The sequence below is a fragment of the Cupressus sempervirens genome, chromosome 2, assembly GCF_028749045.1.
Source record: "Cupressus sempervirens isolate cs-2001-9-10 chromosome 2, ASM2874904v1, whole genome shotgun sequence".
Lineage (NCBI taxonomy): Eukaryota > Viridiplantae > Streptophyta > Pinopsida > Cupressales > Cupressaceae > Cupressus > Cupressus sempervirens.
This window is the reverse complement of record NC_143119.1, coordinates 2,369,695-2,394,559: the sequence shown is the minus strand read 5'-3', so window position 1 is coordinate 2,394,559 and position 24,865 is coordinate 2,369,695. Positions and strand designations below refer to the sequence as shown.

General features: G+C 37.5%; 1 protein-coding gene across 6 annotated transcripts in view; it reads left to right on the top strand.

Annotated features, from left to right (window-relative positions):
* LOC149570790 (WW domain-containing protein) overlaps positions 1 to 24,865 on the top strand; it is a 153,168-nt gene that overhangs the window by 66,797 nt on the left and 61,506 nt on the right. For 2 of the 6 annotated variants that reach the window (XM_089812352.1, XM_089812351.1), the window contains exons 7-8: positions 15,528 to 15,847; positions 16,139 to 16,201. In XM_089812352.1, the coding sequence (XP_089668478.1) occupies positions 15,528 to 15,847; positions 16,139 to 16,201 (383 nt within the window). Of the gene's footprint in view, positions 1 to 15,527; positions 15,860 to 16,138; positions 16,202 to 24,865 lie in introns of all 6 variants that reach the window. The other 4 variants (XM_089812350.1, XM_089812349.1, XM_089812354.1 and 1 more) reach the window with 2 other exon arrangements.

Here is a 24,865-nt window from a genome sequence, read left to right as displayed (position 1 = left end):
ACATCATGCTCATTTGCAAAGTTTGGAGGGTTTGACAATTTTCCTCAAAATCGTGATTGTTGTTCAATGTGTCTGTCTTAGTCTCCAGGGAAGAGCAACTTTGTTATCTAACATCAGGTTGGATGTTTTGTGATGATTTCTAGTAAGGTGTTTTGCTGATTCTAGGAGAGTTAGTGGCATACTCATCTCAATGATAGAGTCAGTGGCAGGCTCTTGTCTATTGTTGCAAAGAATTCTGAAGAAGGGGACACCCTTCTTTGTTCGTGTTTGGGTGGATTTTAGCTTCTTGATCATTAACATTTTGTAGATCCAAGGAGGGTCTTAGCAGCAACAAAATGTTTTGAAGAATTTGTGACCAAAAGACAAGAGTTAGACAATGACCATTAAGGGAGGGTATTAGATTATTATAATGTTTCTTTAATGGTCATCTTAGTTAGTCTTTAGTTTATTTAGTAGTTTCTATTTCTCTCTTTAGTTCAGAATTGTTTCTTTTAGAAGCATTGTACAACTACAACATCGATTTACCTTAACAAATTATTTTGAAAAATTTATATTTTCTTTCGAAATTATTTGCTAACTTTTTTCGAAATTATTTCTAAGGTTTTCTGTAACTCTCTACAATCCAAATATGTTTTCCGTTTTGAGAGATTCAACTGATAAAATCGCGAGCAGGGTTTAGGTCAAATTTTTTTTGTACACTCGTCTCTCCAAGATGTGATTTCTCGCCCTATTCCCATTTGTCTTCTGAACAAAATTTTTAGTGTTAATTGCATGAGCTTTTCACCTGCAAATCACGTCCTTTACAAGGCTTGATTCACTTGCAAATCATGACTCATATCCTTGGACAATTCACTTTTTTTCTCTACGAATTGCGTGTCTCATACACGCCTCTATAGCAGCTCCCGAACAAGCATTTTTGTTTTGTGTTTGCAGCAATAAAATGTCTGCACCAACCTTTCTTTTTCGTCCAGATTTGCCATTGTTGGAACTTGAAACAAATGTCTAGATTAAAGCAGCTTGAACTATTAAGACACAGAGGGACATAGGATCATCACACAAAAGTTTAAACCTTTAGTTGAAAAAGAGTCTAGGAAATCTATTATTACTCTTAGGTCAGATAATGGGGGGGATTTTGTTCTAATGAATTCTCTAGCTTCTTGGATACTCATGGCATCAAACACCAGTGAACCACACCCCACACACCACAACAAAACAGTAGTTAAACATCAGGACAAAACAATCATCGAGATGGCTCGATCCATGCTCGAACGTAGACATGCTTTGAAGAAGTTCTAGGTAGAAGTGGTTAACACTACTATTTTTTTTGTTGAACTGGACACCTATAGTGGCGGTCAAAGGTAAAACTCCGAAAGAGGCTTGGTCAGGTTGCAAGCCCAGAATGACTCACCTAAAAGTTTTTGGCTCCCTAGCTTTTGTTTGGATCCCTGATTCGTCACGGACCAAGTTGGATGCCAAGAGTCAAAAACTCATGCCTGCTGGATATAGTAGGCAGATTTCGTAACACTCACACATCTGCAGATTTCTCGACCCGAGCTTGCCTTACAGACATATCCGTGCCACACACATGTTTGTGGCCGCTTGGGCTACCTTGCTTGGAATTTTGCGAAGTGATGACTTGGCCGACAAAGCACACAAATGGCTCTTACACCAGGGTATAAATTCAGTCCATTACACTTTGCACAGTGACACATGAATGTCCTTGAATTTAAATTTGAACTTGTCCATGGATTCCTCCTTAATTCCTTGTGTTTTTCAATTCTTTCATGGGATTTATCCTTGATCCTTGTCTTTCCTAGATTATCTTGAAGTGTTAACTTGATCACTTTAGGTTAGTCCTCCATTTCTATTGTTGTTCTTCAGCTTGAACTTGCCTTACATTTTTTATTCACTTCCTCGAAACTATCCCCACCTTTGATCCGGACATGATTCCTGGTACAAAACTTGTAGTTAGCATCTTGCATCAGTTAAATTAAAGGGACTGCTTTCAGAACTTTCTAACCTTTAATTTTATCCTCAAACTTAGTTCCAAGTCTTAGAGAGTTTATAACTAATGGCTGCAAATGGAACTTGGAATTTAAGTGCTAAGAATAATGACCAAGGACAATGCAATAATGAACAAATTGATTCTTAATTGCCCCAAACTTACAGAAAGAAACCAAAATTTTGAAGCCATGAAGTTTAAAATGTCTGAGGACCTAGCCTGAAAGTTAAGTCTGAGGACTTAGTCTGAAGACAAGTCTGCAACTAGGTATAATGAGACTTCAAATTCATGAAAACCATCATTTAGATGACTAAATTTTGACCTCAAAATGCATTCATTCATTTTCACTATTAATGCCTTAGTTCTGATTTTGTGGGGACTGCCCTGTAACATGTCTGAAAATGTCTTAAAACAAGTCCAGTCTCCATGACAAATGCAAATCAGTCAATGACCGTGCGTTTTAATAAGAGTATGAAGGAATCTTGCGAGTTAAAATTGAGAAAAACTCCTTGCCATAATATGTAGTTCTGGTTTTCCAAAGGCTTGGTCTGAAACACATCTTTCCTTGATGATTTTGCCCTGAATACTCAGTGATATTGTGCAAGAAGATCCCTTGACGCTCAGGAATGAAATCTGATGTTAGATAACTTGGGATTTTTCTCTAATTTTTTGCGAGAAAATTGAATCTTGTGGAAAAATTTCAGACTTAAAGTCTAAAATAGTCACTTTCATCTGCCTTGGTTGCTTGGGGTTGGTCTTGAAACCTAGGTTTTGTCCTTTAAACAACTTGAAACAAGTTCCAATGTGATTTGGTGGATAGATATTTTAAAATTTTTTTCATGAAAGCTGACCCATAGAGGAAAAATTTCAGACTTAAGTCTGAAACCATTACTCACCCTTTGGATGCTTGCCATGGACTTGAAATATTTCTGATTTTTTTTCTAAGAGTCTCTTGGAATCTGATTTTCTTGACCTCTTCTGATATTTTGTTCCTTGTATGGTTTGAATTCCAGCCTTTCTTCCCTTTGGCCGATTTATATGTTGGTTCCTCACATTTTCCTTTGAGCACCCTTAACGTTGAATGCAATCCACCATCTACTTTGCATTTCTTTATTGCTGTCAGAGATTCTTTTAAACAAATTTTTGGTTGAACTCACAGCTACACAGCCAATGTGGGATTTAAAAATATTACCTTGAAATTTGTGTATGTTGCATTTTAATTAATTTCTTTTTCATTTGCTTAAATTTCATTTCATGTCTTCAAGTATGTATTATGAGGGAAAATTGATCTTCATGGGGATAGCTGAAATCCTTCCAAATTGCAATATTTTCTTAATTCATTTCCAGAGGGGAAATTCGATCCTCATGAGGACACTATTTTACTCATTTTTCTTGTCCGTGAGGGGTAAATCAACCCACACAGGGACAACCATAATATCAACACTTAGCATTTTCACTCAACCAAAATGGGGACTAGGGGAAATTTCATATGCATGTGGACAAGTGGAGTTTCTTCATTCACAAAGACTTTCCTAGTTTCCCAACTCAAAATATTCCTAGTATAGTGTCGAGTGGATGTTGGCATTTAATGAGTATGATGAAGATATAGTATACAACAGTTTTGTCATTGATGTCAAATACTCAAGGAGCATTCACCGAACTGATAAGCAATTACACTAGTGGTACACAAAGGCACTATTGGAATACAATTATCGTAGGTATAACTATCAGTGTATAGCAATAAGTATACTATCAGCCTACTATCAGCAACAATTATCGCATTAAGGAAGTTTTGTGGACTAGCTGACCACAAAAGAAGGAAAGAGATGAACCCTAAAATCTAAGGCCCAGATAGTGTGTAGGGTTAGCAAGATGAAGGATAAAGACTAAGTTGCGACTGAAACAAAGAGATGAGAAGAGATAGAGAAAAGAAGCGAGAAACAACAGAGACAAGCATAGAGCAAAAGGCTGAAGAAGAGTATAAAGGTTTCTAACAAGCTTTTGACTGAAGCAGTCATAGATTATGCTATCTTGTATAAATACGTAATTAATTTTCTACAAGGTTTACTAAATCCTTTAATCAAGGTAGTCTTTCATAGGACTGATAAGTTTGTATAGGAACTTTTGTATATCCTTTAACAAGGTGAATGCCAAGCAGGCATGATGAAATCTTGTAGTAGAATAGTCTTGACAGGCTAAAGAGACAACTGACACTATATCAGTCGCTCTTTATCGGGTGAGTTTCTCAGAAAGAAACACAATTATAAGCTTAATAGACAAACTGTTTTTACTCCAGTGAAAAAGTTGTGGGTATCATCCCCACTACAATTTTGCTCTTTGATCAAGGGTTTTATGTGATACCAAAACCTAAGTGTTATGGATGTGTGAATGTTATTTACTTTTTTTACTTTTATGCATATGAATTTTTAAGTTATCAGCAATGCTATTGGTTATATGAGAAGGTTTATCAGTTTAAAGATTTGACAGACTATCAGTCTATGTTATGAAAATGGTTAATGGTTAAAATTTGATGAGTTTTGATTCACCCACCTCCCCTTCAGTACTTAACCTTTCCAATTAACAATTATCAGTGGAAAATTGATGTGCATAGGGTCCCTTACATTTTCCCCTATTCTTCATGTCCAGGATGGCAAAAACGACTCCCATAGGGACAAATTGCCTCAACTCTTAGATTTTTTTTATTGTAAATATCTCTTCATGAGTGGAAAAAAACTCCACGAGCTTTTGTGATTTGGGGAAAATCTATTTCCATAGGGATTAAGTGCATTTTTGGAGTGGAAGTTAAATTTCCATCATGACAATGTTCATTTTTGGCATGGAAATTCTATTTCCAACGAGACAAAGTGCATTTTTATAAGGAAAATTTGATTTTCATAAGGTTTTTATATATTTAATTATGGAAAATGAATTTTGATAGGGATTTTAAAGCACTTATGTATAAAATATGACATTATAGTGTGTTTCAAACTATTTGACTAGCCCAAAATATTAATGCAATGAGAATTTTTTTCTTAAACCATTGCAACTTTGTTTACTGCTTTGGATAACAAGTTTAATACATACGAGAATAAATAGCTACAAAAGTAATGCAATGTAACACAATTATTAGAGAACTCGCCAAGATTTCTTTATTAATCTCAGAAAATGCTTGCAACCATATATGTATCACACTTATAATGCTAACACAACTTTATTCAGACTAATAACGGTTTCTCTCAGATAGATACATGTCATACATAAGTGCTGAAGGGGTGCTATTACCAGTCGTCACAACCAATCAAACTACCTGCCCAAACTACATATCCCTTAAGACACACTAACAATTGTTAACTAGTTTTACTGACATCATCCTCCCCTCAAAAAAGACACTCTGGACGATGCACAACAAAATGGATAATGAAGTCTACACCAACTATACAAAAGGAAATCAGGACTAAGTAGGGAGCTAAGAGGGTATTCTTGATGAAGAAGGTGTTGACAGGGGTGTGGATGCCAGTTGGGCTCATAACTCGTACACCTGGTCTTTGTGCAGGTTTAGGTTATTATAGATTATTTTTATTTCATAATGGCTTCGCGTAGAAGAAGATTTAGGATTGAGAACGCTGGAAAGGAAAGTTATCCTATAAAGAGACTAGCACCGATAATAAGGAAAGGTTCAAATCTGGACATTTTTCTATGTGCGTAACATTTGGAGATAGGGAGATGGGATTGAGCACTTGTATCATGGATTGGGTCCTCCAAGCATGCTGATAAAAGTGTTGTGGTGATTCATTAATAGTTGAAATTTTTAATATTGAACGGGTCAATGCCTCTTGAATGACTTAGGGAAGAGTGTGAAATGATCAGGCAAATGTATGTGAAAATTATTGGGAGACGCATGAGTATTACTTCAGTTTGGAAGAAGCATTTGCCAATAGAGATTTCAACTAAGGTCAAACTGTTGCAATAACCATTCATCCATTCATTTATGCATAATTTATCTTTGCAAGAATCCTTATTTTCTTGGCGTCATTATTGGAATTAAGAAATTTTTTAGTGAACAAAGTTTAAGTTTCAAAAGTTCTCTCATCAATATGGGATCATGCAGAACTAGTGAATAATGGATTTCTTTATTATGAATTAATGATAATGGAACCTATTCATTTAGTAAAGCTAATCAATATGCTTGTATGATCAACTTTACGTGTCGTACTAGACAAATATGCTAAAATGAAAACATTGTCAACAACATGCATTTTGAACTTGACGTTGTAATGTCCCTTTTTCCTGGGACATTATATTTCTGTGGCCAGCTCACTTCGCCTAGGTCTTGGGGGCGAAAAGGTTCTTTACGAGGTTTAGCTCGAGATTTGGCCTAGAAATTTCCAGTTCCAGATCCATTAGAGCAGTTTTGATAGGTTGTCCAGATGCTTACTATTTTTAGTAAGTAAATAGAGCTCAGTATTCTTGATATCCCAATGTTGATTTGGAAGCGTCTCGCCGAGAGCTTTCCAACGAGCTATTGCATGTGCTTATCCGAGTTCGTTTGATCAGTTATTTTAATGCTTGATGATTATGTGGGTTTTGACTAAGTGACTATTAAAGTTCATTTAATGTGTCACTTTATTTTAAAAAGGTACTATGTCACTTAAGTGACTAAAGGATAAAAAAGTGTTTTATCCCACATTGCCTACAAGAGTGTGCATCACATTGGGAAAAGTGATAAAAGGTACAATAAGCTTCACATGAGGGATATACGAAGATTATATTATTGAAAACAAATATTAATCTAGGAGTTGGAAACAATTGCTGGTTATTTCTTTGAGGACGCAAACCCTTGAAGAAACTTTGAAGGTTGGACGCAAACCTAGCCTTCTTTCAAGTTCTATCGATATTGCTAATCTGATTGTTATTTTTGTTTGTAAGATTGGATATTTTGAATTGTTGCGCGTTATTGTATTGCTGTTGTATAATACAGTAATGCATTTTGGGTTATTTGCATTAATCTGTTGGTTTATGTATAAGTTTCTAGATATTGGAGGAAATAAACACATTTTTCCGGGTTTTCTCGTTTGTAAAGTTGCTGGCTATATATATCAGTTTAAGTTCTGAAATTTGTATCAAATACAGGATTACTGTTAGGATTAAATTTGTAAGTTTTAATCGAGGGTTTTAGTTAATATCCGGAAAGGGATATTACAGTGGTATCAGAGCTTGAGATCCTGCCATCCTGTGGAAATACATAGAAGAATTTATGGAAAAGAAAATTTGTGAGTTTTGGTTGCTTAAATGTCACTGGTTTGGAAACCCGGAGGACAAAACCCCACGAGTTTGATTTCTGGAACTGATTGGATGTCACCCCAACCTTTCCAAGCTGGGAAATTCCATAGCGGCATAATCGGCAAATGGTACAAGAAATATAGCTGGGCATTTTGAGAACCATTAGTTTATCAGTTTGAAAATGGCGGAATTGTCAGTCTAGTAAGTGTTGAAATCACCCCCACCAGTTCTGCATTTTTTGGAAAGTAGGAAGTATTGGGTGTAGGTTCAGTACCAAGGAAGAATCAAGGAAGGGCTTAGCGGTAGATACAACAAGTGTGGGCAGTAAATAATGTAAGGGAATTGACTACGTTTTTATTCTACCCTCCAACTCGACATAACAGACGTGGTTACTAGCGGGGTCGAGACATTCCCAGGACGCGGGTTGGCAAGGTGGTCAGAAATCGACATCTGCTAAGTCGTTTCAGTGTGGGGAGCATTGAATAATCCCGACATTAGGAGAAGAGGCGACTGTAATAAACATTCCGAAGTGCATTGTCTCCTTTCCTGTGTTATAGGTATACCTATCGGAAATAGGCCGTTTTGCGTTGAAAGAGGAACACAGTGATTAAAACATCAAAGAAAACCTCCGACGCGAGCTCACATATCGTGACCCTAGAAAGTCGCAATTCTAGCGCGTGAGGAAAACCTAGGAGTTTGCTTGTGAAGGGTTGTAGGCGTTGGTTTTCCATTTTTGGCACTGTTTGAGCACACATTGACGTAGGTGGGTTGCAGTGTAGTATGTAAAAACGCCGTGGCATTAAACTTGCACTAAGGACGTCGGGTTGTATAGTGGACAAATGGCATTGCATAAGAAAGGACGGCAAATTGTGTAGGGAAACTCGACTGCGAATCTCCTGGTTGGGTAACAGTCGGCATATGAGTGTGGTCATCAGCCGGAGTCAAGACATTGTTCGGACGTGAGTTGACGAGACAGGAGCCGGCATTGCCAGGGTTATGCTGCATAAATAGGAAGCACTGAATACATTTCCGTATCAGGAAGGGGACCATCAGTGTTGTCCAGTCTGCAACGGTAGTAAGCCATTCATGCTGAGAGCTATCGACTTCTAGGAGGCTGATATTATGTGTGTCGCCGGCAGCCAGTAGTCCACATTCTGAGTATCATGCGGCAGATACCTTGGTCCCAGGTCGGGTGTTAGGAGTCGTGAGGAGAAGCCCATCTACGGTGGAAGTATTATCATACAGTGGTGTGCCTTTTTACAACACGATTTGTAGGCAGAAAGTTGTGACCGGACAGGCACTCAAATACAGTCTAGCAGTGATTTTGATTATCCATTCTTGCCCTTTTTTTTCGGGTGCCAACCAACTTCATAGCTACCTGACAGTTAGAATAGGCCAGGAAGAAAACGTGGGTGTTGGATTTGTTTTCTTTTGCTTGGTCATTATATACATTTTTCACCAAACGTGTTGGCTTTTGAAGTTGCAGTGTAAATTGACTACATTAATGATATCAGATCATATTGATTCCATCAGTTTCAAATGTTCAAATAGAGCCAGTTGTGCAAATTAATAGATTGGATCTAGTGCTTGCAGAGAAGAGAACGTGTGAGACCATATCAAATATTGCATATACAGTTCCAGTGGGCAGTAGTCTTGGAGAAGGTAGTGTACTAGGCCGAGCTTGTCAGGACAGCACACACAAACACGGGCTTGAGATTAGTACAGATTTGTTAATATTGAAATTGGAGAAGGATGAATTTGAGAATTTTTGGTCAGCACGCCCATAGGATGAAGATCGGACATATACCAAAGCTGTTCCCCATGATTCTAGTAATCAATGTGGAAATTTGTTATCTGGACAGCTAGGAGGTGGGCATAAAGGCAAATTTATTTAACCTTAAGGCAGCAGAGTTTAGTAAGGGATGCTGATACTAGAAGTGAAGGGACAAGCACATTTGGGTTCAGTATAATACACCTTACAGTCAGCATTGAAGACCAGGTACAAGGACGTGAGGCAGGGAAAAAGAGCCCAGTTAAAGATCATCAGCCAGGCATATTAATTTGGCATTTATTTCTGCTTGCAAGTTGTACAAACATCAGGAACGTACACTAACTGGTTAACCAAATTCTTACATCATATATTTAAACTCTCTATTCAGGTTAGATAGAGTTGTAAAGTTTATTACAGCGGTTTGATGAAATACCTTCAACTTTCAGGGTACAACAACAATTGGTAGTCAGACTATAGCTTCAAGTTCACCAAATTATTGGTCACCATTTGAAACTGAGATTAAGTAGTTTGAGGGTTATTTCTTTCCTTTATCAATCCAGTTCATTCCTGTGTTCGGGTTGTAGTTTACATCTGCTAAAACAAAATTTGCAAATGGGGAAAATACCTGGTTATAAGTTGCAACAACAATTAGCCCAAAATTTCCAATCCGATATGAGGACTGAAATAAGGAGATTGTACGATGATTATATCAAATTTCTGTCAAAGCTTCAGAAAGATTTTCCTTTCATTGATTATGTGGACTTTCAGCTAGAGTTGCAGAACAAGATGGATATGATTAAAAACAAATACTATGAATTGGCTCGAAATCTCCTTGCAGAGGATAGTTACAAAAATTTGCACAAGGAAGATAGCAATCAACTTGATAGTAGTACTGAAAAGGAAGAGCAACCTTTGCATGATAATGACACAAGTATACTAACAAGTAATTGGGAAACAAAAGTATCTAATGGAGCTGTTTACACTAGTCCTTCTGATGAGCATGTTAATGGCCTATGCAGTAGAGTTGACCAAACTGCCAATGTTGGCAACTCCAACATCTTATTTGGTGACATGGAAATTAACTTGGATGAATTTTATGGTGATACCAGGCTAGAAATTATATCAGATTTTGAGGAGCAAATAGACAGCGATGTTGGCAGGACAGATAATCTAGCACACATTGAGTTAGAGGATATATCTGAAAATGTTGTTTCCCCGGGTGAAGAAAAATCAAAAAACTCTATGGAGAATAGCCCATTTGTGTTTGAAGGAGATGGTCAAAAACCATTATCACTCCTTGACTTATTGGATATGCTTTTGGTCAAAGAGGACAAGATTGTCCAAGTGTTAACAAGGTTGGATGATTCTTCCAATTTGATTGAGGATCTCATGCGGAAGATTGTGATAGAAGAGAGGCATGGGAATGTTTGCGGTATCACAAGTCCTCTTTTACATACTATCTTTGAAACATTGAAAATGATAAAATATGAGTACTTGCAACTATTAATGGATAGAGATCTAGCAATAAAATTTGGAAGGGACAAGGAGAGCGAGGTAGATGACCTATGTCTTCAATTGACCTTAACACATTATTCCATCCACAAAGCTGAAAATCAAACAAGTGGGGCAGCCACTTATGAAGAAGATGACAGTGGTTCAAGAGCACAAGAAATCATGCAAATCATTGAAGGAATTCATAGAGTGGGCAAATGTGAAGGCAAGCAATGTGATTCAATCACGTATTTCCCGTTTGAGACTATCTATAATGAGAAATTTTTTATGGATCAGCAAGTTGATAAGACTGAAAATTCTGATTTTTATGACAGCAGCTGTACATTTTCACAGGAGGATATGTTTAGTGATACAACAAGTGAGGATAATGCAGAAATTTCAAGTAATGATGAACTTTCCTTTTATGAAGACCTTGACATGAGCGAGAGAACTTATGGTGGAGTGGGAAGTTCGGATTTATCCTTCACATTCATTGAGGGATTTTTCAGTTTACTCAGAGTTTGGTCACCCAGCTCTTACGAGATGGCCACGGCTTACTTGTTGATTGGTGATATTTCTTATTGGTTTATTCCCACTATCAGAGAATTGCCTGTGTATGTTGGTAATATATTCGCTGATTCTATTTGGCCTTCCAGGGTCAACGAGTTATTTGCAGGTGAATGGGAAGATCACATATTATCCTACATTTCACATGAGGTGTCTACATTTCTATTTCAGCAGGGTATTGAAGACAGTGTTAGCACTCATGATGTTGGTGATTCACCAACCACTCTTTCATTAACCCAGGATCATGTTGATTGGGTGGTCGAGAATCCAGGTGTTACTAGTATTTTACATTTGTCGGATTATGTTGTGTTGCTACACAGTCACATGATTATGATCTGTGTGTTTCAACCTTCTGACATACCAGAGATCCAGAGATCGGGATTACTTCGTTTTCACCTAGGTGGTATAGTGATTGAGTTAGATTTGCCGGTTCTATCATTACCATCAGTACAGATATTGCAGGGGTGGTACAGTGGTACAATGGTGCAGATATTATAGAAGTTGGTCAGAGGTATCTCAGACAGCACGCGAGTTCTCACTTGGGATCCAGGGGGAGCATCCTTATGTATTGCCTTTCATCGGGGAGCTAGGAGGAGAATTTGGATGTTATCATCTTGTGGAGGATATTGGCATAGTGCCGAGCTCCCATTTTCACTTGACAGTAGAGACTCATAGGGTCATTCATGGAGTGAGACATTCATTCTAACTGAGGGTTTTGGTACTCAGGGCAGCAGTAGATGGTAGTTGGTGACCCTTAATGGTGAGCCTTGGGACCCTGGCATTCAATTATTTGGCACATTGATTCCTCTTGTACTGTTTCGCCATTCAGGATTTGAGATGATGCATGTCGGGTTACATCGACTGAGTAGAATCGCTTTCTCAAGGCGAGTATGGGATCTTGGTATTTGATTTCTGCAGGTATGAGCGGATTGCTTGAGGGCAAGCAATCTTTGAGAGGGGAGGCTTTGTAATGTTCCTTTTTCCTGGGATATTATATTTTTGTGTGGCCAGCTCACTTCGCCTAGGTCTTGGGGGCAAAAAGGTTCTTTATGAGGTTTAGCTCAAGATTTGGCCTAGACATTTCCAGTTCCAGATCCATCAGAGCAGTTTTGACAGGTTGTCCAGATGCTTACTATTTTTAGTAAGTAAATAGAGCTAAGTATTCTTGATATCCCAATGTTGATTTGGAAGCATCTCGCCGAGAGCTTTCCAACGAGCTATTGCACGTGCTTATCCGAGTTCGTTTGATCAGTTATTTTAATGCTTGATGATTATGTGGGTTTTGACTAAGTGACTATTAAAGTTCATTTAATGTGTCACTTTATTTTAAAAAGGTACTATGTCACTTAAGCGACTAAAGGATAAAAAAGTGTTTTATCCCACATTGCCTACAAGAGTGTGCATCACATTGGGAAAAGTGATAAAAGGTACAATAAGCTTCACATGAGGGATATACGAAGATTATATTATTGAAAACAAATATTAATCTAGGAGCTGGAAACAATTGCTGGTTATTTCTTTGAGGACACAAACTCTTGAAGAAACTTTGAAGGTTGGACGCAAACCTAGCCTTCTTTCAGGTTCTATCTATATTGCCAATCTGATTGTTATTTCTGTTTGTAAGATTGGATATTTTGAATTGTTGTGCGTTATTTTATTGTTGTTGTATAATACAGTAACGCATTTTGGGTTATTTGCATTAATCTGTTGGTTTATGTATAAGTTTCTAGATATTGGAGGAAATAAACACATTTTTCTGGGTTTTCTCGTTTGTAAAGTTGCTGGCTATATATATCAGTTTAAGTTTTGAAATTTGTATCAAATACTGGATTACTGTTAGGATTAAATTTGTAAGTTTTAATCGAGGGTTTTAGTTAATATCTGGAAAGGGATATTACAGACGCTTTGGTGTGAAAAGCATTGCTTTATGCATGCAAAATTCATGACAATATGGAGGTCGGAGAACACGCAAAGAATTACCTTCTTCAATATGAACCATAAGAACCTTTCAAACTATGTGTTAAAAGCATAATTTGTCGAATAGGAGTCTGAGTGAGGTGAACAAGGATTCTCAAGGAGGATAGAACTATTTAACCTCAACAAACAAAGATCACATCCACTCCTTATATTTGAAGGTGTGTGTATTCTATTAGAGATAGTCTTGTAGATTATTCGGAGATTTTCCAATAGGTGTTACAAGTGACTGGCAGAGGCTTTAGAAGGATTTGACTTGTCCACTATGGAAGGTGAAGCCGGTCAAAAGTAATGTGGTAGTAGGAGAATAAATGTGTGGAGATACATGATGAGAATCCTTTTTAGAGTGAGAGAAATGCCGGAGGAAGAGTTGGATGAGAGCCTTTCAATATAGCGAGTTGGTGGTGGAGCTCCAAAATTAGGCCTACTATAAGGTCAAATTTCGATGGTTAACTAAGTACCTTTGAACTGAAGATTGGTATTATGGAATGTTATGAAAATAGAAAAGAATTATCAGATGACAAGGATATAAATTATGGTATAGAACCAAATCAGGAATACAAGGATCGTTCCAAGAGGACTGAATAGGAATATATTTGTTAACATTCTTCTCAAAGTGGAAGTGATGTTTCAGTTGATGGTTCAAATTAATTGAAAACTCTATAAAATGAAATATGTGGGAATTTTACATTGCGGGGGGAATAATTACCTTAACTAATGTTTCATTCCCACTAGAGATACTATTTGATGTAATGCTTATGAACCTTCACTGGAGAAATTAATATCAAGAACATTAATGTGCAGATATGTATTTAGTATCCTTGAGTATTATATTTACTTTCTTATTGTAGTCTGTCTCTTATTTGTAATTCTACACATACTATAAGAGTTATTTATCTTGATCTTTTCGTTTGTATCTGAAGTTGAGCTTGCAGGAAAAAAAGAATGGCACATTAGGCAGCTTATGATAGTAGCTTAAAAAACATTGTGATCAGGCTGGATAAAGTGAGGCTCTTGAAGCAAATATCCTTGATGATTGGGATTATGAGTATCCTTTTACATTAAGAGGGAGTATGACACTTCTTTAAAGGCAACACGGGAGCTTAGAAGATTGATACTCAGAGGGAGTCTAAAATACATGGTGTAACTGCATGATTTTAAAATGGGCCTACCCATGTATACATCATGAGAAGTAACAACTTGTCACTAGAAAGTCAAAAGATTGATATCAGATCCAGAGGGAGTTCGACAGACATCCTTAGGCGAAGAGAACTGTAAGGGAGTAACTAGAGGACCTGACTTCTTAAGATTATTGTTCAGAGGGAGAATTTTGAGGTTCAATCCTTTGTAAATGATATCTTTTCTATGAGGGGAAGTTCTAAGTGAAATTTCTTGTAATGCATTCTTCTCTGTGAGAGAGAATTGAGGTGAAAGCTTTAGTACCACCCTTTGACTTGGTTTATGGTGAAAGCCTTAGTACCACCTTACAGCCCTTACTTTATAAGGAATTTTCTATAGGAACAAAATTAGGTATGTTTGGTTTCTCTATTGACTCCTCTGGTTTGTGGAAAGGAGGATCAATTATCCATGCTTTCCCTGAGTGCATGCCAGGCTATGCAGAAAATGTTCTGATGGCATAGTTTGATATATTGTATGAAGTAGCCTTTTATGCTAGTAAGGAGATAGTATGGTTTTATATCTTTTTTGAAGCAGTTTGTCATATGGAAAAAAGGAAGTAATTTGTTCGAGAATGTACTGTGGTTTTAGTGGAAAATGAGAATAATCACTTTAAAAAAAATGAAGGTTAGGGCTTCTATTGTATGCTTGCTTTTGTTTTTGAAATGCTAATCAGTCCTTACCAACAGACATCCTCAAATATAAGCACTCTTAGGTGATCAGCTGTGGTAAATTTCACAGAATTGTTCTGGTCCTGGATTTGTCACTTGATATTACACATATTTCATGGAGTGATGGCTGGGATGTGTGGCATGGCGCTACCAGTGCAGTGCCCGAGCTCACAAACATGTTTGTTTAGTGGAGCCACTGCAAGAGCAACTAGCTGACGTTGTAGAGGGGCTGAAGATTTGAGAAAGTAGAGCTTGGAGATGTATTCTCAGATGACAATATGACTGAAGCTTTCTAGATTTGTGAACTTGTTGGTTATCTTTAAATTTCTTGTTCAAGTATGCCATTTGTATGAAATTCTGTTTGCCCATTCCTTTCAACACAATGAGATTCAAATAATTCGTATCAATTTTTATTGACATTAGCATCTGTATGTTTGTTTGTTGAATCTCTGTCCTCTCAGGCACAAGGTTAATGCCACAAAACTATTAGATATGGTGGAATATTGGAGATATTTTGAGTGTTAATTATATTCCATGAAATTCTTTGGCCTAGTTATACAACAAGGCATGATGAAATTCTATTCATTTCTTTCAGGAAACACAGAAATTGGGAATGGCTATGGAGTACCTGGTGGTGGTGCATATTATGGAGCACCTCGGCCTCCAATGTTTAACATTGCATCTGAAGCTAGCCACCATAGATCACAAGAGCCTAATACAGGGCCTTCAGATGATCAGATATCTAATTCTTTTGCAGTAGAAGCCTCACGTGATGGAGGTTCTATGGTAGGTCCAAATAATGGTTCCCTGGCAATTGAAGAACATCCTTTCACAGAAAGCAAGATGGAAAAGAAAGAACTTCCTGAACTGTTGAAACAGAGGCTCAAAGCTCGAGGGATACTCCAGGAAACTAAGGCAATTGGCCAGGCAACTCAAGAAAAAAGTGTTTCATATTTTTTCATGTTTCTTTCATGTCATAGTAGTCTATATTCCTTAAGTTTGACTTTTTGAGTCTAACTCTACATTTGTTGTTGAATATGGGATTTAAAAATTCTTAAACATTTTCTTTGTATATGCTCCTTTAGTGTTCCATTTAAATTTATAGTTGATTGATGTTTATACGGGTGCCAGAATATAGTATATATGCAACTGGAAAGTTTAATATCACAGCATCCTGTTTGCTTATTTCATTTTGGGGTTCTGCAGGTAAAAAAAGATCTGATTTCAACAGGCAATGGAATAACTTCCAAATTATTACCACAGGGATGGGTGGGTTTGTTTTTCTATAAATCTCTGATTTTGCTGGAACTTATTAATAGTTGTCTGTTTGTCATGTACATCAATACAAGATAAAGACATGCCTTAGGTACTTTCCAATTTAGGGAGCATAGAACTCAGTGTACAAAGTCCACATGTTAGCAGTACTTTGCTGACTTGCTCATGTTACCATAATTAGTGTAATTGTCATAGAAGTCAGTCATCTGTTCTATAGACACAGATCTAATGCATAATATTATAATATATTGTTGTCTTTGTGATTGCTGCAAATGTAATAGCATTGCCTGTGTTTTATGTGTTTTCCAATAGCAGCAATCTTTCTTGTACTTATATTGTGGATGAAATAAGGAGAGATGTGTCCCTTCATGGGACATGTCTATTCATATAAACATATTGTTTATTTATGAATTTAATATAATGATAATTAGTTATATATATATATATATATATATATATAAAATTGCTATCAATCATTATCTCTCTCTCTCTCTCTCTCTCTCTCTATATATATATATATATATATCTTCAATAGTTTAGACTCAGGTTTATCCGACTGAAGCTACCAAACATCAACACTCCCTCTTAGCTAGGGAGGATAAACACAAAATATAATATTACCGTAACTTAAAATCAGGAATGACAAGTTTTAAGTATATCTTTGATCAGAAAATATCCACCATTTAGATATCATCTCATGATGTTAAGAGTAATGTCCTCCTGAACGTCAAGGTGCATGATATTCACCAAGTATTTTGAGTAATGGCTTCCTGAATGTCAAGGTGCATGATATTCACCAATTACTTTGAAGAATAGCCTCTTGAACATCAAGTTAAATGATATTCACCAAGTACTTTGAGTAATGGTCTTCTGAACATCAAGTTGCGTGACATTCACCAAACACTCAAAATGTTAATAAGGTATGTGCATATGTATCCTCAATAATGCTTTCCATACAAACATTCATGATTTCGCTAAGGAACTCAATCCACCATGCAAGATATATTTCTATCATGATCCTGCTTTAGACATCATAAGATATCCATCATATAGAAGATTAAGTTATTGTAAGATTGTCACCTTCCAATAACTTTAACAAATACAAGTGATAATCATTTGGAAGTCGTCACTTCCTCATGAGGTACACAGGGCCCAAAATAGTCATGAAATAACATTCATAATTCACATTCTTCTTACAATTTCTTGATCGGAGAAGCCATTTCGATATGGTCTACTCCCTCTGAATCAATACAACCAAGATCATCAAAAGTTCACTGAACCATATCCTTTATCCGCTCCCACTCTTTCCAAGGTTGCCTCTATGGAAGTGTCACTCCTTTTGAATTTGATATCAATCTTCTTTTTCGTGCAACATCTCCAGAGATAAAGGAGAAATTAAGGCAAATAGCTCTTATAGTACGTGTAGAAATACAGGAGAGAGACTACAATAAGTAGATAAATAAAATACTTAAAGGATAATAAATACTTATTTGTACAAGTTACTCCATTGGAGGTCCATATGCATCAATTAAAAGGATGGTTCATATCATGCTCAACATATATACATGCATACTAGAAATCATGATGTCCAAGTGTGATTTCTTTTCACTGTCAAAGTACAAGCTTCATCACATCCATCTAAAGTCGGAGTATCTTATCCTGTAACACAGTCTTTTTTTTCAAATCTTCCTGCAGATCACATTACCTGTGTGGTCTTCAAGTTTGTGAGCAAGCTCACCAGAGCCCTCATTTGTCTTTCTTATTTTTCATTGTTCTATTGTATAGTCACTGCATGAATCACATTTTCTTTTTATTCTAATAATTTCTCTTACATAGTTCTCTATTCAAAATCTTTGATTCATATATATCGGATCAAGGATATATATATATATATTCCTTTCTTAACACTCTACTATTTCTCATTCACTTACGACTGCTGCTTTCAAGATGATATTTTAATTCATTTTATATACTTTACACAACCCATTGAAAAGTATGCGAATTTCCATAAATCATATCTTTTTATTAGTTGTAGTTTAACTAATTCCAATGCGTTGTTATTCACTCTTATATGTTCTGTCGCCTTTATCATTTTCTTCTATCCTCCTTGTCTTCCAATGACATAGGAATGAATTTAAGGAGCCATGATAGCATAAGGATACTCATAAATATATAACATGCAATGACTTGGCAGCAACATTCAATTATGTTAATGACTTGGAATCGTGTAGGCACACTCAACTAGGTCGGTAGTTTTAAACGGCATTCGTTATTTGTATATCATTTTATTTATTTCATTTTCTCGTTTGTACATGTTGTCTATTGGGTATCATATGTATCGTTTCCTCTTCAGATGATTCTCATTTGGTCTATGTAGCAGTTATGTCTTTTTAGTATGTGAGGAAGAATTTATCGTGTACTTTCGCGAAAGAGTTTTTGTGCATGAATTTCTTCCTAATTGCAGTTCTCTGATTATTGGTGTGTTGTGAGTCATCACATAGGTACGATTGTATCATATAGGCTATTGGGCAAGGTTGAGAGAAACTCTTTCACAAATGACCACCCAAATGGGTATGTGGGCCCGATTAAAGACAAATTATAGTTTGCAAGTATAAATGCCAATTTTGTGTCTCTAATGCCAATCCTCTATGTAGAAATACCAACTATGTATATTTTGAAATTAAAGTCCATTGACCAATGCAGTTGATCATTGAATCATGGAGCATGAATAAGTGTGTTGGAAATGTTGATCCCCTCTAATTGAAGCTACTTCCAACTGAAACATTCTTTCTTTTAAAAGTGTCCTTCAATTTTATTCTTCAATTTTAGATCCCAGAGTGAACTTTGCTCTGATACCATTTTGTTTTTGTGATTGCTACAAATGTAATAGCACTGCCTGTGTTTTATGGGTTTTTCAATGGCAACAATCTTTCTTATACTTATATTGTGGATGAAGTAAGGAGAGACATGTCCTTTAATGGGACATGTTTATTCATTAAGACATTGTTTATTATGAATTTACTATAATGACTATATAGAATTTCCTTGAATCATTGTTATATTAATTTCTCTCGATATATATATATATATATATATATATGTATATATATATATATATATATATGTATATATATATATATATATATATGTATATATATATATATATATATATATATATATACCAAACATCAACATATATAATATTATGCTTTGTAGAAGTTAGAAATAAGGAAGAGTATTTTGATTGACCTTGTATTTCAATTTTAGGTGTCATTCAGTTGGTTGTCTCTCTCATTGTATGTAGTCACCCATTTCATTTTCTGATTGAATGAAGAGTGACCCAAAAAATTCACTCTTTCCATTCTCAAGTTTGTTCTCATTGTTGCTTGTTCATCTCTCAATTCAGATAAATGTTTTTAACATTTAGTATTTCTAATTGACCTTGTCAAGCTGCAATCAAGGGCGATACCATGGGGGTATGGCAAATGAACTTGGGATCGCTATCTTTTAGGTGTAGTAGTTTTGGAATATAGCCAATGCTATTATCCCAATGTCGATTTGTTTGTCCGTCTACCCTGATCAATAAAATAAATGCAGTGTCCACTAAGATTCAAGAACATAGCTCCACTTTATCTTGCATTAATCCTAGTTATCTACTTTGCTTATATTTGTAGATATAAATATATTTCTTCCTTTCTTGTGCCTGCATACCACATTGTAGAGAGGACAGAAAAAAGTGGTACATGATCCTATCATAGGTATTGTATATGTGGATTTATTCACCATTAAATGGTTGATTAAGAGTCATTTGAGTAGACACAGTGGAATGATCCATTATTTTAACTGTGAATGACCCGTTATTTTAACTGTTCTATATTTGTCCTAGAAATCATAAGTTAAGTACAATTCTATTATATGTATGCGATTAAACAATCTCTTCCCTCTCATAGTTCATGATGAATTGAATATCAACTTTTCTAATTATAAGTAAATTTTTCAGTCGAATGCACATCACTTTATAATGATTATAATTTGACTTTTGGTATCCAAAATTACCTAAATCCGTCTCCCCTTACTAACCCCACATGGGATGGGAGAATTATTGTGGCCAAGGCACAAAAACAATCTATGAGTGGGCTCTCTCAAGGTGCCAAGATTATGCATAAATAAATTACCTTCTATTGGTTCCCAAGAGTCCAATGTGTGATCAACTTCCTAATTAGGGAAGACATAATGTTTGATTACTTAATTGGTTCTCGAGAAACTAACACGTCCAACCCCCCAATTAGGAAAGAGATAATTGATGAGATGTAATGTCCCCTTCTCCGCACTAGGCCTTATGGCGCCTTGTTGGTCAATCTTTCCATCCGGGTAGGCTAACGACATTTATATTAAGGATGCCAACCAGTCACAAGATTCTATTTGGTTTCGTTGGGGAGATATTGAAGTGTGGAGCTTCTTATAGTTAAGTCACTTTATTTTATAAAGTTACTTTATGACTTAAAGTCACTTTATGACAAAACTAACTTAAGTGACTGAAAGATGAAATTGGCTTTTATCCCACATCGCCTAGTTGTTTGTATTTCCCCTCATATCGAGGTTATAAAAGCAAGGAGCTACATTGGGATTCACACCATGAAAATATAATATTATGTAAATGAAAGGTTGCTTAAATGTGACTGGTTGCACTGGAGGACGAAACCCCTTCAGGCAGTTTGAGGAGTTGGACGTAGCCCCAGCAACTTAGTGGAGACTACAATCATAACCAAGCGTGGAGTTTGTAGGAAGCTCCATCGTGGCCAAGAATCTTCACCCAAAAGTCAATAGCCTATGAGATTACACAAGGAGAAGAACTCTGGGTTTTCTAGAGGCTGCAAGATAAAAAGATTGCAGTCATTACAGAGAATAGTGGGTAGAGAGGCCATGCCATCAATGTCAGCCTTATAAACAACAGTCCCGAGTTAGTGAGGTGGTGGTGAGAGGTGCCGACATTCCATAACCTTGCCGCAAGGAGTCAAGGTGTTGAGTCTGCAGCATGGGAAAACTCGAGTATACATGTGCATTCATAGTTTTGCAGGTGTGATTGGTGACAATAACAACCCGATGATGTTGGTAGTAGATTGGGACGATATGCTAGGTATGGTCGTGTGAATAGATGCCCCATCCACGACGACATCAGGACGTCAGGAGTCCAGCATGAGCATTGGCAGCAAACGACACACTCTTCCATGCTATGGCTGTATGACAATCACCCATTCAAGGCAGCATTAGGTACCTTTGTTATTTGTTTTGCATTTTGGTTTATACATATGCTTTAAGATCGTTGTCCAAATGATGAGTCTATGTGTGTGACCTTCCTAAATTATTTGGTATCATAAACCATGTTTGGGATGAAAACTTGAAAAAATCGAACATTTGGCTAAATGCATTTTTAGAGTATACTGTAATATCTGAGTTCCTTTGGAGTATTTGTATGAGTTATTTTGTGATCTCTGCCATATTGCAAAAAGTTAAAGCTGGGATAGAACCACAACTATTACACTCGCTACATACATTAAGTTTGATTAGTTCAGGCTACTGCTGCCTGAGTTTGGTTTCTTACAGTGCTATCAGAGCCACAAGATCTGCCAACTTGTGGGCAAGTTGTTAAGTTGCAAGCTGGTTTAAATAGGAAAAATGTCAGATAGGCATGAATAGGAAACGTTATAAATTTAGTCACATCCGACCTGAGTAGGCAGGATCTTCAGATCAGATTGACATTGAGGATAGTTATATAGTTGATGAGGAGCTAACCTTTGGGACAAGCTTACAGGTTCAACAGGGTGAACATGTTGAACAGGTATCGATCCTTCAAATGGCACACGAGGGGAATGAACAGGAACGGGAAGTGATAGAAATCTTGCGGGCTATTAGAGATGGACAGAATAACATTGCTACTGCACTTTAGCAGCTTACAATTGCTATGCAGCAGCTAGCTCCAACTCATAGGAGAGCACTGAGTCATCACAACGGAGGTGGCAGTGTGGCAGGATCACCTCGAGCTGCTAGGGGCCCCACATGGAACATTGACAGGCCACTGATGCCCATTTTGCTGAGAATAATGTCGAGGAGGAAGTAGCACAACTCGCGACACCAGGCTTACTTCCAGATAATGTTATGGCTATGTATGATGAATGGGATCTATTTCCTAATCAAATTAAATAGAATTTGACTTCTGTTCAATACATGAATCAGAAAATAGAGACAATGAGACCGTAGCAGGATAGGTGGCCTAGAGCACAGAATAGGGACTTGAAGCACGCCATGAACAAGTTATCTCTCCCCATTTTTGATGGCAGCAGTAAGACATCCACTAGAGCTTGGATTCACAAGCTAGACACCTACTTGACACTTAAGCCCATGTTGGAGACTGAAGCCATTAGATTCGTCACAATGCATTTAGAGGGAGCAGCATATGATTGGTGGCATCATGGGCTGGTCACCTAGGATCATGGCGTCATTACATCTTCCAAGACTTTCAGCTCTAAGCTGATGACCCGTTTTGACAGGAAGGACATTGAGGTCTACTATAGGGATTTGGCGCAGTTGCGACAGGGTGGATCTCTAGATGATTTGATGAGTTTCAACGAATCTCGGTGATGGTTCCGGACATGATAGATTAACGTAAGGTAATGTTGTTTACTGAGGGTTTATAGGACAGATTTAGAGGTTTGGTCAAGTTCCTTAAACTAAACACTTTGGATGATGTTTTTAAGATCGCTCATGATCTAGACTCGCCCTCTTGGATGCTACAGCCTCCTAAGAAACCTTATAAGGGGTCTACTTCATTCCAGAAGAATAAGAATCAACATAAGACAACCCCTCCCAGATTGGACTTTGAGATGCAGAATGAACTCAGGAGGAAGAAGCTATGTTTCATGTGTAGGAAGCCATGGACAATGATCACAGATGCCTTGGCAAAGGCAAAATACATTATGTCGAGGTTCTTTCGGAAAAGGAGGATGAGCAGCAGGAAGACAGCGATGATGAAAAAAGTGAGGAGCGACCTCCAGGACAGTCTCCTATCATAGCTTCCCTTTCTACCGATCCCATGGGTCACCTCTTTTGCTTGAACGGTGTAGTTAGAGGGCAGCGTATTGTGCGTCTTTTAGATACGGGTGCATCACATAACATCATAAGCATGTGCTGGGTTTCAAAGAGAAAGTTACAAATCAATGACATATTCGAGTTCAAAGTTAGAGTGGTAGGAGGTGATAGATTGAGGTGCACAGGGAAAGTGCCAGGGCTATTGATTCACTTTGATAAATTTCTTCTAGAGGCAGATTTTTATGTTGTTGATTTGGATGGATTAGATGCCATGTTGGTGTCAGCCGACTGGATGGTCTCGTCGGTGTTTTTGTAGCCGACGGAATGATTGTTGTCGGTGTTTTGTATTTTGTAGCCGACGGGTAAATAGTGGACATAATGTTTGTGGCCGACGGACTCCTTCGGGAAGGTTCGCGGATAGTATTTATATCCCGTCTGGGATCATTGTAAAGCATCTTCTATCATTCATCTTATCAAGCATAATGTATGTCTGGCATATGCGAATATAATTCTGCTGTTCGTGTTCCATTGTCTGTATGCATTGATTTCTTTACCAGTACGGTAAACATTTGGCGCTGTTTCCATATGAATCTGGAAGGTGGGAGGAATGAAGATTAATGCCAAATTAGCTTAACAAGGATCGAAATAAGGCCAAGGGAAAAGATGGAATCCATACTGCACAAGAACATTTAATTCTGGCACAGCAGGCAGAATGCTGACGGAGATTCCAGAAGATTGCCGACGGAAACAGGAGTGCGGAGGCATTGTTGGAGGAGACTCGACAACGGGTGGAATTGGTGGAAGAAGCACGGGAGAAGTTTTTGAATTTCTGTTCGCCGAGGGAAGAGAATCTAGACGGAAGAGCATCAACTCGCACGGCTCGGAGTGCCAACGGAGCAAGAGCGTGGAGTGAACTCTTCGTCTGAGATATACTTCCGTAGGGGACAACTTCAGAAAACCCTTCTTCACCAAGGTTCGCAGCTGTTGAGTTCGTCGGTGTGGGAGATCAGTCCACCGATGTAGAAGTGCAGTACGCCGGTGTGGGAGACTAGTCCGCCGGTGTGGGAGTGTAGACCGCCGGTGTGGGAGTGCAGTCTGCCAGTGTGGGAGTGCAGTCCGCCAGTGTTGTAGGACCGAGCAACGCTTGTTTACAGAAACCAATCGTGATGGCGATACCAAAAGAGAAATTGCCGAAGTTTGATGGCGATGGTATGGCCGATCCCATCCGACACTGCAAAACATGTGAAACGATCTGGAGGGCAAATGGCATAACTAATGAAGACGAATGGATGAGACAATTTTCGGCAACCCTACGGGGCATGGCAATTGATTCGTTTACTAGTACAGATCCACAGAAGCTAGACAGTTGGAATAACATCAAAAAGGAGTTTTTGGCCGAATTTCAACTGTTGCGTGATGATAATGAAATTGTTGCAGAAATCTTCAATACCAAGCAGGGGAAGAATGAAACTGTCCGCTTTTACGCTAGGAAATTGAAAGATTTGATAAACAAAATGGAAAATAAGCCAGCAGACGGACTTTAGAAAAGGTGGTTCATGGAAGGCCTACGCC